Source organism: Perna viridis, chromosome 6 (assembly GCF_037379345.1).
Source record: "Perna viridis isolate PV_CMFRI_1.1 ecotype Kerala chromosome 6, ASM3737934v1, whole genome shotgun sequence".
In the NCBI taxonomy this organism is placed as follows: domain Eukaryota; kingdom Metazoa; phylum Mollusca; class Bivalvia; order Mytilida; family Mytilidae; genus Perna; species Perna viridis.
In genome coordinates, this window is record NC_142450.1 from 779,053 (window position 1) to 793,042 (window position 13,990).

General features: G+C 35.3%; 1 protein-coding gene across 5 annotated transcripts in view; it reads right to left on the reverse strand.

Annotated features, from left to right (window-relative positions):
- Nucleotides 1-232: 232 nt before the first annotated feature.
- The window catches only part of LOC148613141 (uncharacterized), a 37,956-nt gene continuing 24,198 nt past the window's right edge, over nt 233-13,990 (reverse strand). For all 5 annotated transcript variants that reach the window (XM_088586336.1, XM_088586335.1, XM_088586338.1 and 2 more), the window contains 5 exons: nt 13,770-13,932; nt 11,319-11,515; nt 8,859-8,907; nt 7,474-7,509; nt 233-2,126 (listed from right to left, as the gene is read on the reverse strand). In XM_088586336.1, the coding sequence (XP_088442462.1) occupies nt 316-2,126; nt 7,474-7,509; nt 8,859-8,907; nt 11,319-11,515; nt 13,770-13,932 (2,256 nt within the window). In that variant the 3' untranslated portion in view covers nt 233-315. The remainder of the gene's footprint in view (nt 2,127-7,473; nt 7,510-8,858; nt 8,908-11,318; nt 11,516-13,769; nt 13,933-13,990) is intronic.

Consider the following 13,990-nt stretch of genomic DNA (forward strand, 5'->3'; position numbering starts at 1 on the left):
CAGCATAAAAAGATGATTAAAACAAGACCCCACAAGTCATGTCAAATGTTGAATATAAAAAATATACACCATCATGAAAAAATGTCTGTTCCATTTTTGTGATTATGGAAGGACAGAAAAAGTTGAAAAACAACTTTTTTCCATAAATCTAAAAAATACCACTTTTATCTGATGCTGAATGATGAATTGAGTAAAACAAGACCCCACAAGAGGGGTCAAAAACTTACACAAGTCATGTCAAATATTTAAAACAAACGCAGTAAAGGGTCATTATAAATAAATCATGTGTAGTTATTGAGACATGAAGAATGAATATCAATCTTTTATGTAACTCTTTAGAAGGTTTTTAATTGTTTCATTATTCCTTGCTGCATCTAAAGGTGTGTAACCCCACCTACCACCTCTCTGTCTGGGGTCTGCATTACTCTGTAGTAACAATCTGACAATATCAGTATGACCCCTAGAACATGCAGTAAACAGTGGAGTCAGTCCCCACACACCACCACCCTGTGATACATCAACATTTCTCTTTAGACACATTCTCACTATATTAATATCACCATTCCAACATGCATAACACAAAGCCTCTTGAATGTTTCCACCATTTGTTATTAACAGTTCTACAATATTTACATGACCATAACAACAACAATACCACAAAGGTGACAATCCAGAACTATCTGTTTTGTTTACATTACATTTTATAGAAATGAGATATTTAACTAATTCATAAAAACCAATCCTTGAGGCTTCAATCATTGGTGTACTAGTGTAATAATGTCTTCTGATAGGTATATGTGTACTAATGTTATCATCTTTATATTTAACACCTTTATCATCCAACTCAAGGAATACTTGTTTACATGAATCTGTGTGTTCCTTTATATATCCCATCACTTTGTCTTTATATCTTTTTTCTTTCAACTGTTGATTATAAAAGAAGGACGTTCCATCTTGTTCTTTGAGATCTCTAAATATTCTGTCAAAATAAACATTCTCAATATCATCAGATAAATACAGGAAACAATCATCTTGTTCTAGATTTTGACCTGACAAAAGTCTGAATCTTTCTGCTATGAATGATGAAGGTGAATATTCAATGAAAAGTTCTACAAGTTTTTGACCACAAGTTACAGCAACCATATCATACAGTTTATCATGGGCTATACTGTAGACTGATCCTGTTTTCTTGATATATGTTCCATCAAGTCTATTGAAGGTGTCAACAAGTTGTTTTCTTTCTGGTTCTATTTTTAGATCTATTCTAAAATTAGCAACTATTTCTGTTACTTTCTCTTTAACATCTTGTGGTGTTGTTCTAGGATTTATGTATCTTTCATCTAATTCATTAGGAAACAATACACATAATACCAAGGCACAGAACTCAAAATGTTTATATTCTATCATGTCTTTGATATCCTTCTTTATACTTTCAACAGGAGATGAGAAAAGTTCAGTCAACTGCTTTACTTGTTTTCCTTTTGACATCTTACAAAGCAGGGGAAAGTATGAACACTTCTCAAACATTTCATCCATTTCCTGCAAATCTGATTCTGGTTTAGCTATGTACTTCTTGATCATTTTATGTTTTTCTTCTAAAAGTAAACAATGTTCTTCTGATTGTAAATCTACTCCTTGTTTGGTGAAAATCTCCAGGGACTTGAATTTTTCATCCTTAAATATTTGTAAGCGGCATGAGACAAGGATTTTCAGTATTCCTCGGTTTTCTTCTTTGGTCACATTTTCTGAATCTTGTTTATTTATTGGTTCTGATGGAAACAGTTTCTCAATTTTATCAATCTGTTTTTTCCACAATTGCAAGTCTTGTTCATTAATGAAATTTTTTCCACAAATATCATCTATTACAAAAACTTGATTTTTCTTCAAATCACGGTATCGTATTATATCTGAAGGACAGTTTATAAATGGAATGATATCATACCCCTCCTTTGTTTGTAATTCTAATGCAATGTGATGTATAATTGAAGACTTTCCACAACCAGAACTTCCAGCAACTACAACAATATTGTTCTTTTTGATTAAACTAGTAACATATTTTGTTGCCCTGGTAATTGTAAATGTTTTTTCCTCTTTCATCCATTCTTTGATATGTACTTGGTAATTTTCTGAAATCAAATTTCAAAATAAAATTATGTAGAGGTCAATATGTTATTGCATTTACTGTGAACTTAAAACTGAATATACAATATCTTTCTCCACAACATACATTCAGTTTTATAACAGTATAAAACATATAAATATTTTTAAAGTTTTTTTTGTGGTGCAAAGGTTCAAAATCAGGAGTTTCTCTGGAATATTCAGGAAAAAATCAGGAATTGCTCAAAATCAGGAAAAAATCCGGAATAATAAGGAAAATCATGAGTTACTGGACAGCCTGATTCACTGTCTCATAATCCAGAAATAAAATTGTTATTGACCTCAAAATATGATATCAAACCATTGAACAGCCACTAAATAAGAAAATTATGAACTCACCATTTAAGGTACATAGAAGACATAAAAACTCAGACACTGTCTCTGTCACAGTTGTGTAACCACTGTTTTCTGTCTTAGATGTCAAACCTAGGTTTAGCTAGCTAGCTCTGTCACAGTTGTGTAACCACTGTTTTCTGTCATAAATGTCTAACCTAGGTCTCTGTCACTGTTGCATGACCACTGTTTTCTGTCATAGATGTTCTTATATTGTCTCTGTCAAAGTTGTAAAAGCAAGGTCTCTGTCCAAGATGTCTAACCTAGGTCTCTGCCAAACTAGGTCTTTGTAAAAGTTGTCTGACCACAGTGAGTGTCCCAGTTATCTAACAACTGTCTCTGTCCCAGTTGTGAAACCTGTCTCTATCTCAGTTGTATAAGCACTGTCTCTGTCCCAGTTGTCTAGCCACTGTCTGTTTCAGATGTCTTCTTCATTTTCTCTGTCTCAGATGTCTTTGACATTGTCAATGTCACTGTAATCTAACTGCTGCCTCTGTTCCAGTTGTCTTGTCACTGTCCCTGTCTCATTTGTCTAACCATTGTCTCTGTCAAAGTTGTGAAACAACGGTCTCTGTCCAAGATGTCTAACCTAACTACTGTCTATGTCAAAGTTGTTTTATCAATGTCTCCGTCCAAGTAACTTTATCACTACTATGTCTGTCCCAGTTATGTTACCACAGTCCCTGTCCCAAGTTATGTAACCATGGTCTCTTTCCAAGTTGCTCAAAATAAATATCTGTCCAATTTGTCTAACCAACTGTCTCAGAGTTATCAACATTGTCTGTAACTGTTGTCTAACCAAAGTCTCAGTCCAACATAGGTCTCTGTCCTAAACTCTTAAAAATATCTCTTTCCAATCTCTTAACAATATGCCTGGATGTCTTGACATTGTCCCTGTCACTGTAATCTGTATGCTGTCTCTGTTCAAGTTGTCTAACCACTGCTTTCTGTCTTAGATGTCTTAATGTTGTCTCTGTCACTGTAGTCAAACTGCTTCTTCTGTCCCAGTCGTCTTACCACAGTTACTGCCACACTTGTCTTACCATTGCCTCTTTCAAAATTGTGAAACCGTAGCCTCTGTCCTAGATGTCTAACCTAGTCTCTATCACATTTGTGTAACCTTACTAAGTCTGTCAAAGTTGTTTGACCACTGTGAGTGTCCAAGTTGTCTAACCACCGTCTCTGTCCCAGTTGTGAACCCCAGTCTGTCTTTTTGGTAGTAGAATGGCTGCCTCTGTCCTAGTTGTCTTACCACTGTAACTGTCCCAGTTGTTTAATCAGAGTCTCTATCAAAGTTGTGAAACCAAGGCCTCTGTAATGATGTCTAACCTAACTAAGTCTCAATCAAAGTTGTCTGACCAGTGTGAGTGTTCCAGCTGTCTAACCACTGTCTGTTTCAAATGTATTTTCATTGTCTTTGAACCACTGTCTCCATCCCAAAATGTCTTGGACATTGACTCTCTCATTTAAATCTAACTGCTGCCTTTGTTACAGTTGTCTGACCACTGTTAGTGTCCCAGTTGTCTGACCACTATTAGTGTCCCAGTTGTCAAACCAGTGTTTCTCTCTCCAGTAGTGAAATCCCTGTCTCTGTCTCAGTTGTATAACCACTGTCTATTCTAATTGTCTTAACACTGTCTTTGTCTGAGATGTCTTGGACACTGTTAATGTCACTGTAATCTTACTGCTGTCTCTGTCCCATTTTCCTTACCAATATCTCTGTCCAAGTTTTCAAACTACTGTCTATGTCCCAGTTGTCTCACCACAGACTCTGTATCAGAGGTCTTGACATTATTTGTAACTGTTGTCTAACCACTGTCTCAGTTCCAGTTGTCCAACCTAGGTCTCTGTCACAGAGTTCATACAAATGTCTCTATCTCAGTTGTCATAATATTGTCTCTGTCTCAGATGTCTCGACATTGTCTCTGTCCCAGTTGTCTTACCATTGTCTCTATCTCAGACTTCTTGACATTGTCTGTAAATATTGCTTAACCACTGTCTAAGTCCCAGTTGTCCAACCTTGGTCTCTGTCCCTGAGCTCTTACCACTGTCACTATCTCAGATGTCTTAACACTGTCTCTGTCTTAGATGTCTTGACATTGTTCCTGTCAATGTAATCTTAATGTTTTCTCTGTCTCAGTTATATAACCACTGTCTATTCTAAATGTCTTAACGCTGTCTTTATCAGAAATGTCTTGGACACTGTTTATGTCACTGTAATCTTACTGCTGTCTCTGTCCCATTTTCCTTACCAATGTCTCTGTCCAAGTAACCTTATCACTATCTCTGTCCAAGTTTTCAAACTACTGTCTATGTCCCAGTTGTCTAACCACAGACTCTGTATCAGAGGTCTTAACATTATCTGTATCTGTTGTCTAACCACTGTCTCAGTTCCAGTTGTCCAACCTAGGTCTCTGTCACAGAGTTCATACAAATGTCTCTATCTCAGTTGTCATACTATTGTCTCTGTCTCAGATGTCTTGACATTTTCTCTGTCCCAGCTGTGTAACCAGTCTCTGTCCAAGTTGTTTCATTATGGTCTCTGTCCAAATTGCTGAAACTATATAAGTTTCTGTCCCAGTTGATTTACCACTGTCTCTATCTCAGACTTCTTGACATTGTCTGTAAATATTGCCTAACCACTGTCTAAGTCCCAGTTGTCCAACCTTGGTCTCTGTCCCTTAGCTCTTACCACTGTCGCTATCTCAGATGTCTTAACATTGTCTCTGTCACTGTAATCTTAATGTTTTCTCTGTCTCAATTGTCTCCATTGTCAGTTTCTGAGTTGTATAACTACTGTCTGAGTTCCAGTAAAAGAACCATTGACTCTGTCCCAGTTACCTAACCATCATCTCTGTCCCTTTTGTCTAACCACTGTCTATGTTATAGTTGTTAAACCATTGCCTCTGTCTTGGTTGTCTTACCTTCATCTCAGTGGTCTAGCCGCTGCCTTTGTGTCAGATATCATAACATTGTCTCTGAAGCACTGTCTCTGTCCTAGTTGTCCAACCACTGTTTCTTTCCCAGGTCTCTTAACATCTTAACCTGTTGTTTAACTACTGTGACTTAATATTGTCTCTGACCCTGTTGTCTAACAACTCTTCCTGTCACAGTTGTCTTAGCACAGTGTCTGTCCCATCTGTCTAAGAACAGTCTCTGTTGTTTTAACATTAGTTCTGATTCTGATGTCTAACCAGTGTCCCTAACCAATTTGCTTAAAATTTTCTTCTTCCCTCTGGTTTCTAGTGTCTCAGCTTTGTTGCTGTCTAAGATGTTTTAACACTGTCTCAGACCTTTTTTACCCATGTCTCTGTCCGAATTGTCTGACCACAGCCTCTGGACCAGTTGTCTAACATATGTCTCTGTCCCAGGTTTCTTAAAACTGTCTCTAACCCTATCTAACCAATGTCTCTGTCCCACTTTTTTAACCATATAGTCTACACCATTTGTCTAACCTTTGCCTCAGTGGTCTAACTGCTGTCTCTGTGTCAGATGTCTTAAAATTGTCTTTAACGCTGTTGTCTACTAGTAATTAATGTTTCTAGTGTCTGTACATTATCTCTGATCCTGTTGTCAAAGCATTCTTTCTGACAAAGCTGTCCATGTATATTATCTGATTGTTTTTTTGTGCTTTCTTTGTCCCAGTTGTCTAACTGTTGTCTCTGACCAAGGTTTTAAAGCATGTCCTTGTCCAATTTGTCTTAACTTTCTTTCTGCCTCTGTCATCTTAGAAAGGTCACTATAGCAGTTTTCGCAACATATTCACTGTCCCTATGGTCTAAACACTGTCTCTGTCCATATTGCCTTGTCACTCTCTAATCTTATTTTCTCTGTGTCTAAACATTGTCCTTACCTATATCAGCATATATTCACTGTAACTGACTTTGTTGTCTAAAAACATCTTTATTTTGTTATAAGTAAATGCCAATGTTATAAAGTAACCATGCAGAAAGTGGTACTTTCCCAGGGATCTAAGCCCTATATGTATTTCAGCTTTTGACAAGTCAGTGCAGTATCATTATGTCTTGGTGTCTCAGCACATCCTATAATCTTATATATAAAGTTTACCAGTCAGACCCCATCTTTTCTCCAGGAGTCTAAGCCTCTTAAACTTTTAACTCTTAATAACATGCTCCCAGTTTTTAGTGGAGTCCAAGTTGCTCATTTGCTTTTGTTACTTTGTATGTATGATTTTAGTTACTTTATGTTCATTGTTGTGTATTCACTGTAACTGACTTTGTTGTCTAAAAACATCTTTATTTTGTTATAAGTAAATGCCAATGTTATAAAGTAACCATGCAGAAAGTGGTACTTTCCCAGGGATCTAAGCCCTATATGTATTTCAGCTTTTGACAAGTCAGTGCAGTATCATTATGTCTTGGTGTCTCAGCACATCCTATAATCTTATATATAAAGTTTACCAGTCAGACCCCATCTTTTCTCCAGGAGTCTAAGCCTCTTAAACTTTTAACTCTTAATAACATGCTCCCAGTTTTTAGTGGAGTCCAAGTTGCTCATTTGCTTTTGTTACTTTGTATGTATGATTTTAGTTACTTTATGTTCATTGTTGTGTATGTCTGTTTTCCACGTCTGGTCTTTGTCCCTGGATTACATTCTTTTAGTTACCACTATAACCTTGGGTCCCTTGATTACTCCTTGGCATGAGTGATCATATTTTTATTATTCATGAAAACTAATTGATTTTCCTATTAATCATGTAGATTTTATCCATTTTTCATAGCTTTTTCCAACATAAATTTCAAATTTAGTGAATGGGGATCGATATTTGTGTTGGTGGTAGAAAGTCCAAGAGTGAAATTCCAAAACTTATTTCACAGTGTGAATTAACATGAATTTTTACATGGGGAACATTCAGTAAATCACTACTATATAATAATATACTACTATTTCAATGTTGTTCCTTTAAACCTTTAAAATTTCTGACATTTTACCTGATTGATTCAGCCATACATATTCTCTTACCTTTCATATTCCTAGGGACAGCATCATCTAGTTCATCTGAAAGTAAAGATAAAAACAATACACAAATAGTGCTGAATTACCCCTGTCACACAATACACAAACAGTGCTGAATTACCCCTGTCACACAATACACAAACAGTGCTGAATTACCCCTGTCACACAATACACAAATAGTACTGAATTACCCCTGTCATGCTAAAATCAAATTTGAAGGATGAAACATTAAGAATTTAATAACCATGAGAATTCAAAACCGAAAGTTATATAAAATCTTTAATCAGACCCAGGTGAGAAATCATACTAAAGGCTGACTGTCATTGCTCACCTACATTTTCAGATTGATTTTTTGATTTTCATTTTTAAAAATGAAATTTTGCAAGCTAGTTCACCATTATTCTCATGTAATTCTAGGAATGAATTAACATACTTTATTTTAACCCCACAAAAAACATTTTTTCTCATCAATGGGTGTGAAGAGTGAATTAATATGGCTTCTGATGGTAATATCCTTGTCTAAAAAGTGAGACGGAATTTTCAATACATGTATAAGAACTCTTCAAAATGAAAATCAGTGAATGCAAACTTGCAGCCCAATATGACCAAAGCAATTGAACCCTGAATAGTAGTTTGACACTTGACGTTTCAAATTTGATACAGATCTGCATTTAAAAATGACACAATACAAAATTTTGACACAGACTGATTACGAACAAGTAAGATACAATAGCTACATGTAGATATTTGTTTGCTTCAGTGGCAGGTTACATTAATAAAATATGTAGATAAAATGCTGGATTTCAAGTGGAAAGAGTAAAATTACAGGCGTAATGGATATATGATACATGTAAATGTATATGGTTTAGATTCAGTCATTATACTGAAAGTTTCAGAACAGTTGCATCCACAGCATATTCATCCCATAACTCCAAGAAAATTTGTAGCAATACATAATCCTTAACACTATAAGAAACAATTCAGCCATTAAACAAGTGTCCAAAAGGGGTTCTATTGTTGAAACGTGCAGAAAACAGTCTACAGTCCCATAAACTTTAACTCTTGGATTCCAATTTTCATGGATAAGGGAAGAAACACAAGTTCATGGATTCTTGAATTCTTGATTTTGAGGTTTTCAGTTAATACATAAATGGAAATTTCAAATTTCATTGGGGACCAAATTTTGTTGTTTGGCCTACCCAGGAAAAGCACACAAATTGGTACTCCACAAACAATAGTACTTTCACAGTAGGCAGGTAACAAAAATATGATGCCCAAATTCACTTCATAATAATACACAACACTAAACATTAAAGCAATAAAGCTGTTTCAGAAGAAATGTGTCCATAGACTACTGATACCTACTGTTACATGTACTATGTAAACCTTACCAATTCTTTCATCCTGTCTCCTGATCGATGCTTGAATATGTTGAAATTTCTGAAAAAAAAAGGGATAAGATTTATAAAATGATCAACTTGAGGCTCAAGAGAGCCTGAGTCAATCACCTGGTTAGCCATTTGCTTATTTGAAAAAATTGAGGAATGAGACAGGCAAAGTTAAAATTAACTGAATTTTCAAATGCAGGAAATGCTTTTAATAGCATTTTCTTGACTTGAACCAGAATTTTGCTAGAAGCAATAGTTTTTGAATTATTTTAAAAAAAAACTGTTTCCGACCCCTATATTCCGTATTTAGTATAGGCAGCCATATCTATATTCATGGATTTTAAATCACAATAACTCTATCAAGGAGTCGTCTTTGTTCCCCACAGGACTTATCATAACGATCATTTCAGGAACTGAAAGCTTCATTCTATCTATCATAGTTTTCAACAGTAATCAAGGGATCTAAGGTTCTAGCGGAAATCAAAAGAAAGTAATCCAGGGACAAAGACCAAACACAGAATACAGACACACACAACAAAGAACATTAAGTTACCAAAATAATACATACAAAGTAACAAAAGTAACTGAGCAACTTGGACTCCACTGAAAACTGGGAGCAGATATTGGCTGAAAACTGTAAAAAAGTCATTTTTCACCTTTCAAGGACAATAACTCTTACATTGAGTCTTCTGACAACATTTATCCCTGATATAATGAAGATCATTTCTGCAATTGAAAGAATTTGGCTAAACCTATGGTTTTGGAGATATATGTGAAAAAATACTGTCTGACTCCTATGTTCTAATTTTAGTAACAACGGCCTTGTTTTTTGACAGATCAAAAATCCCCACATAGGTTCTATGCAGGATACCAAGATTTGTCCTCAGTTTAGTTCCAGTTGATCAAGTAGTTTCAGAGGAGAAGATTTTTGAAAGAAATATCATTAAAAACAGCAAAAAATGTTGAAAAAGGGCAATAACTCCCACATGGCTCAACAAATTAAAAGGAAAATTTGACCAGACAGATCTCATCATGCTGAACACCTTTCCCCATGACAGAATTTAGCTAAACCAAACAGTTACGTGAAAAACAAGTGTCTGACCCCTATGTTCTATTTTTAGTAACAGCGGCCATGCTTTTCAATGGATCAAAAATGCCCACACAATTCTATGCAAGATACCCCAAGGAACATTCATACCAAGTTTGAACCAATTGGTCAAGTAGTGTCAGAGGAGAAGATTTTTTAAAGAAATAACATTAAAAATAGCCAAAAAAAGTCAAAAAGGGCAATAACTCCAACATTGCTCATGAGATTAAAATGAAAATTTGACCATAGATAGATCTCATCATGCTAAACATCAAAATTTAGTTAACTTACTAGTTTTGGAGATATATGCTAAAAACTACTGTCTGACCCCTACGCTCTATTTTTAGTTTCAGGGGCCATGTTTTTCAACAGATCAAAAATCTCCACATCAGTTCTATGCAGGATACACCAAAGAACATTTGTTACAAATTTGGTTTCAATTGGTCAGGTAGTGTCAGAGAAGAAGAGTTTTGAACAAGAGGCTCCCAGGAGCCTGAATTGCTCACCTGGTTCAAATTTGTCTTTCAAGGGTAATAAATTAAAATTGGAGATGTCCAACAATTTTGAATCAAGAAGACTTGGTAGGACTTATCATAAGGATCATTTCAGCAATTGAAAGAACTTGGCTAAACCTAACAGTTTTGAGATATATGCGAAAAACTAGTCTGACCCCATGTTCTATTATTAGTAACTGCGGCCATGTTTTTCGACGAATCAAAAATCCCTACATCAGTTCTATGCAGGATACCCCAAGAAACATTTACATCATGTTTGGTTCTAATCAGTCAAGTAGTTTCAGAGGAGGAGAGTTTTGTATAATTGTTAACGACGACGACGACAACGACAATGGACGCCAAGTGATTGCAATAGCTCACACAGCCTTTGGCTAGGTGAGCTAAAAATTGTTAATGACATCTAAGACGAATGCCAAGTGACAGCAATAGCTCACATGGCCTTTGGTATAGACATAACATTCAAACTTGATAAAGATTGTGATTAGATGTTTGACATGGCATGAAAGGGGTATAACTCCAACAAAACTGAAGAAACAACACTTCCAGAAATATGCACAATTGCATTTGGTATCATTACTACCTATCACATTTCATGATAATCTGTTGAACAGTTTAGGAAGAGTTTCACTGACTAACTGTGAGACAGACAGACAGACAAGTGTACTGGTAGGACAAAACAATCTCTATCAAGGCAGAAAGAAATACTTTGAAAAATATAATAGCTATTTCCGACAGTTCTAAGAACTCAAATTGTAACATCTCTGACTTCATTTGGCAAATATTAAACATCTACCTATACATATATTAACACCTCAGGCATGATTATGATTTTAGTACATTCAATATTCTAGACATCCTTACTTCTTCCAGTTGTTTAATTCTTTTTGTATGGTCAGATAGTATCTGTGTAGCCTCAGTCAACTTTCCTTTCAACTTAGGAATCTCTGCAGGGGTGTCAAATGCTATTACTTCAATACAATTAAGAACAGCTTGGATTTGTTTCTGAATTTCTTCAAGGACAACTAACTCAGGTGTGGACCCTTCAATGAACTTTATTCCTAAAGAGACATAAAAAATTATTTCACATCAATATTACAATCTTTGTATGTTACATACAGTACCTCCTTATTAATAAATTTTTGAATTTCTAAGAAAATTTTTAACGGGTCATCATTCTCAAGCAACTTTCTCAATTTCAATTAAACTTCCTGTGGAATTTCATTAAAATCCTTCAAGAGATTTAGGAGATGTGATGCTTACAAGAAATGTAATGTGGCGTGCCATGCATCAGCTAGTCAGATAGACAGCATCTTAAATAGATACAACTCAATCCCAGGCAAGTATGGTACAATATCACAGAAATCATCAAGTTGTTGTCCAAACTTAATAAAACCTGCTTGTTTTTTGGCTCCATTAATGCCTACACGATTAAAGTAACAATCTTCTATAAAAAGCTTCGCTGAGCGTGACATAATATAACCACCATGGGCAAACCCTGAACAGTTTGGGCAAGTGTGGACACAATATAAGTTTTTAACACAGTAAAGCATGTAGACTTACAATTCATTATGGACACAACAAATGTTTTTGACACAATAATGCACAATTTGTTCAATTGAATTAAAAATTTTCTAAATCATACCAAATATAAACAGGACATTCCCAGGAGCCTGAACTGCCCACATGGTTAAATTTTTGCTTGTCATGGAGTTGTCCTATAATTTTGACTCAAAGAAGACTTTGGTAGCACTTACCATAAGAATCTTATCATCAAATTAAAGTTTTTAGATATTGACTGAAAAGGGCAATAACTCAGACAAGGAGTCTTCCGACCTTTTGATTCCTGCAAACGTTTGTCTGCCTTATCATATGGATCATTTCATTCATTGAAATTTTTTTTTATATCTATCATAGTTTTCGAGATATTGGTTGAAAACTGTAAAAAATGTAACTTTTCACCTTTCAAGGGCACTAACTCTTATAAGGAGTTGTCCAACAACTTTGATCCAATGCAGATTTTATAATGGGTATACCTTATAAAAAGGATAACTTCGGCCATTATTGAAAGAATTTGGCTAAAACTAACGGTTTTGGAGATGTAAGAGGAAAACTTCTGACTGACCCCTTTATTCTATTTTAGAAACAGCGGCCATCTTCGATGGATAAAAAATCCTCACTTCAGATGTTCATAGAATATCCTAAGGAACATTCTTACATGTATTAAATTTGGTTCAAATTAGTCAAGTAATGTCAGAGGTCAACAATTTTGAAAAAATTGTTATCCAGGACGGACTCAAAGTCATGGCAATAGCTCACATGGCCTTCGGCCAGGTTACAGAGCTAAAAAGTCAATTTTTTTGGGCGTGTTCCTTTTGAGCCCTTATATCTCAAAAACTGTTAGAGATATCTGAATGCAGCTAGGGACGGAAGAAAAACAAACATTCTACATGCATCATGGGTTTTAATAAAATACCTATTTTTAGGTTTTTGGGGCTTTATTTTAAAACGTTAGGGGCCGCAAACTCTAAATTGAATAGAAGCCTTCCTTAAGTGGTAAGAATTATCAAATTGAAATATCATAACAATAATTGGTCAATCCCAATGTAAGTTACTGCACAGAAACAAAGATTCCCCAGACAATGCCAACATTGACAACTTCGCCATACAGCATTAATTTGGCATTCTTTTTTTGGCAATAATTACTCAAAGGATTGAGTACCAACCAAAATCAATCCCAATCTTCCTTTTGTGGTATGACATGTTGTAGTACAATCCCTTCACAATGTATCAAGCTTTTGTCAGGATATCGTGAATTGCTTATTTTCGCCTCTTTGAAAAAAAATTGTTCATGTCACAATCCCAAAATATCAAGGTCAATCCTCTTTTAGTGTAATGACACCTAGAGGTAAAATATGAGGTACAATTACCCAACAAGTTTATCAAGTTCAGTAATATGAACAATATTACTTAATTATCAACTGTACCTGAATCTTCAACACATTTCTTTGTTGTTGGACCCGACACTTACTACGGGATTCCAATATACATGTACCACCCACTTGGTGAGAGGAAGTAAAAAACATAAGCCTGAATTTCCTCTGACCCTGCAACCCTCCTCTTTTTTATTTGGATATTGATATGTCGGGTAACCCGACATATCAATATCCATATAAAAAAGAGGAGGGTTGCACGGTCAGAGGAAAATCGGACCAGTGAAAACATGATATTCATTTTAAGTACTTTATGCATTTCTTTAGAAAATTTTTCTGAAAATTATCTTCTTTTGAATGAGTATGTTCCTGGATATCTTACCATTCTGCTTCCATTTTTCAAGTTGATCAGTTATCTCCTCCTGGTTTTGTTGTCTAAGACTTTCAACAAGCTCCTTCATTAGCTTAAAACTCTCTGTATACTTTGTTTCATCCCACTTTGTAAAGTCAAAGTGTGCCCATGGGTTCCGTATTTCATCCTTGACCTATAGATGGGTATACATTTACATTAAGTTATCCTGCAAGCATGTCAGAGGACAAGAT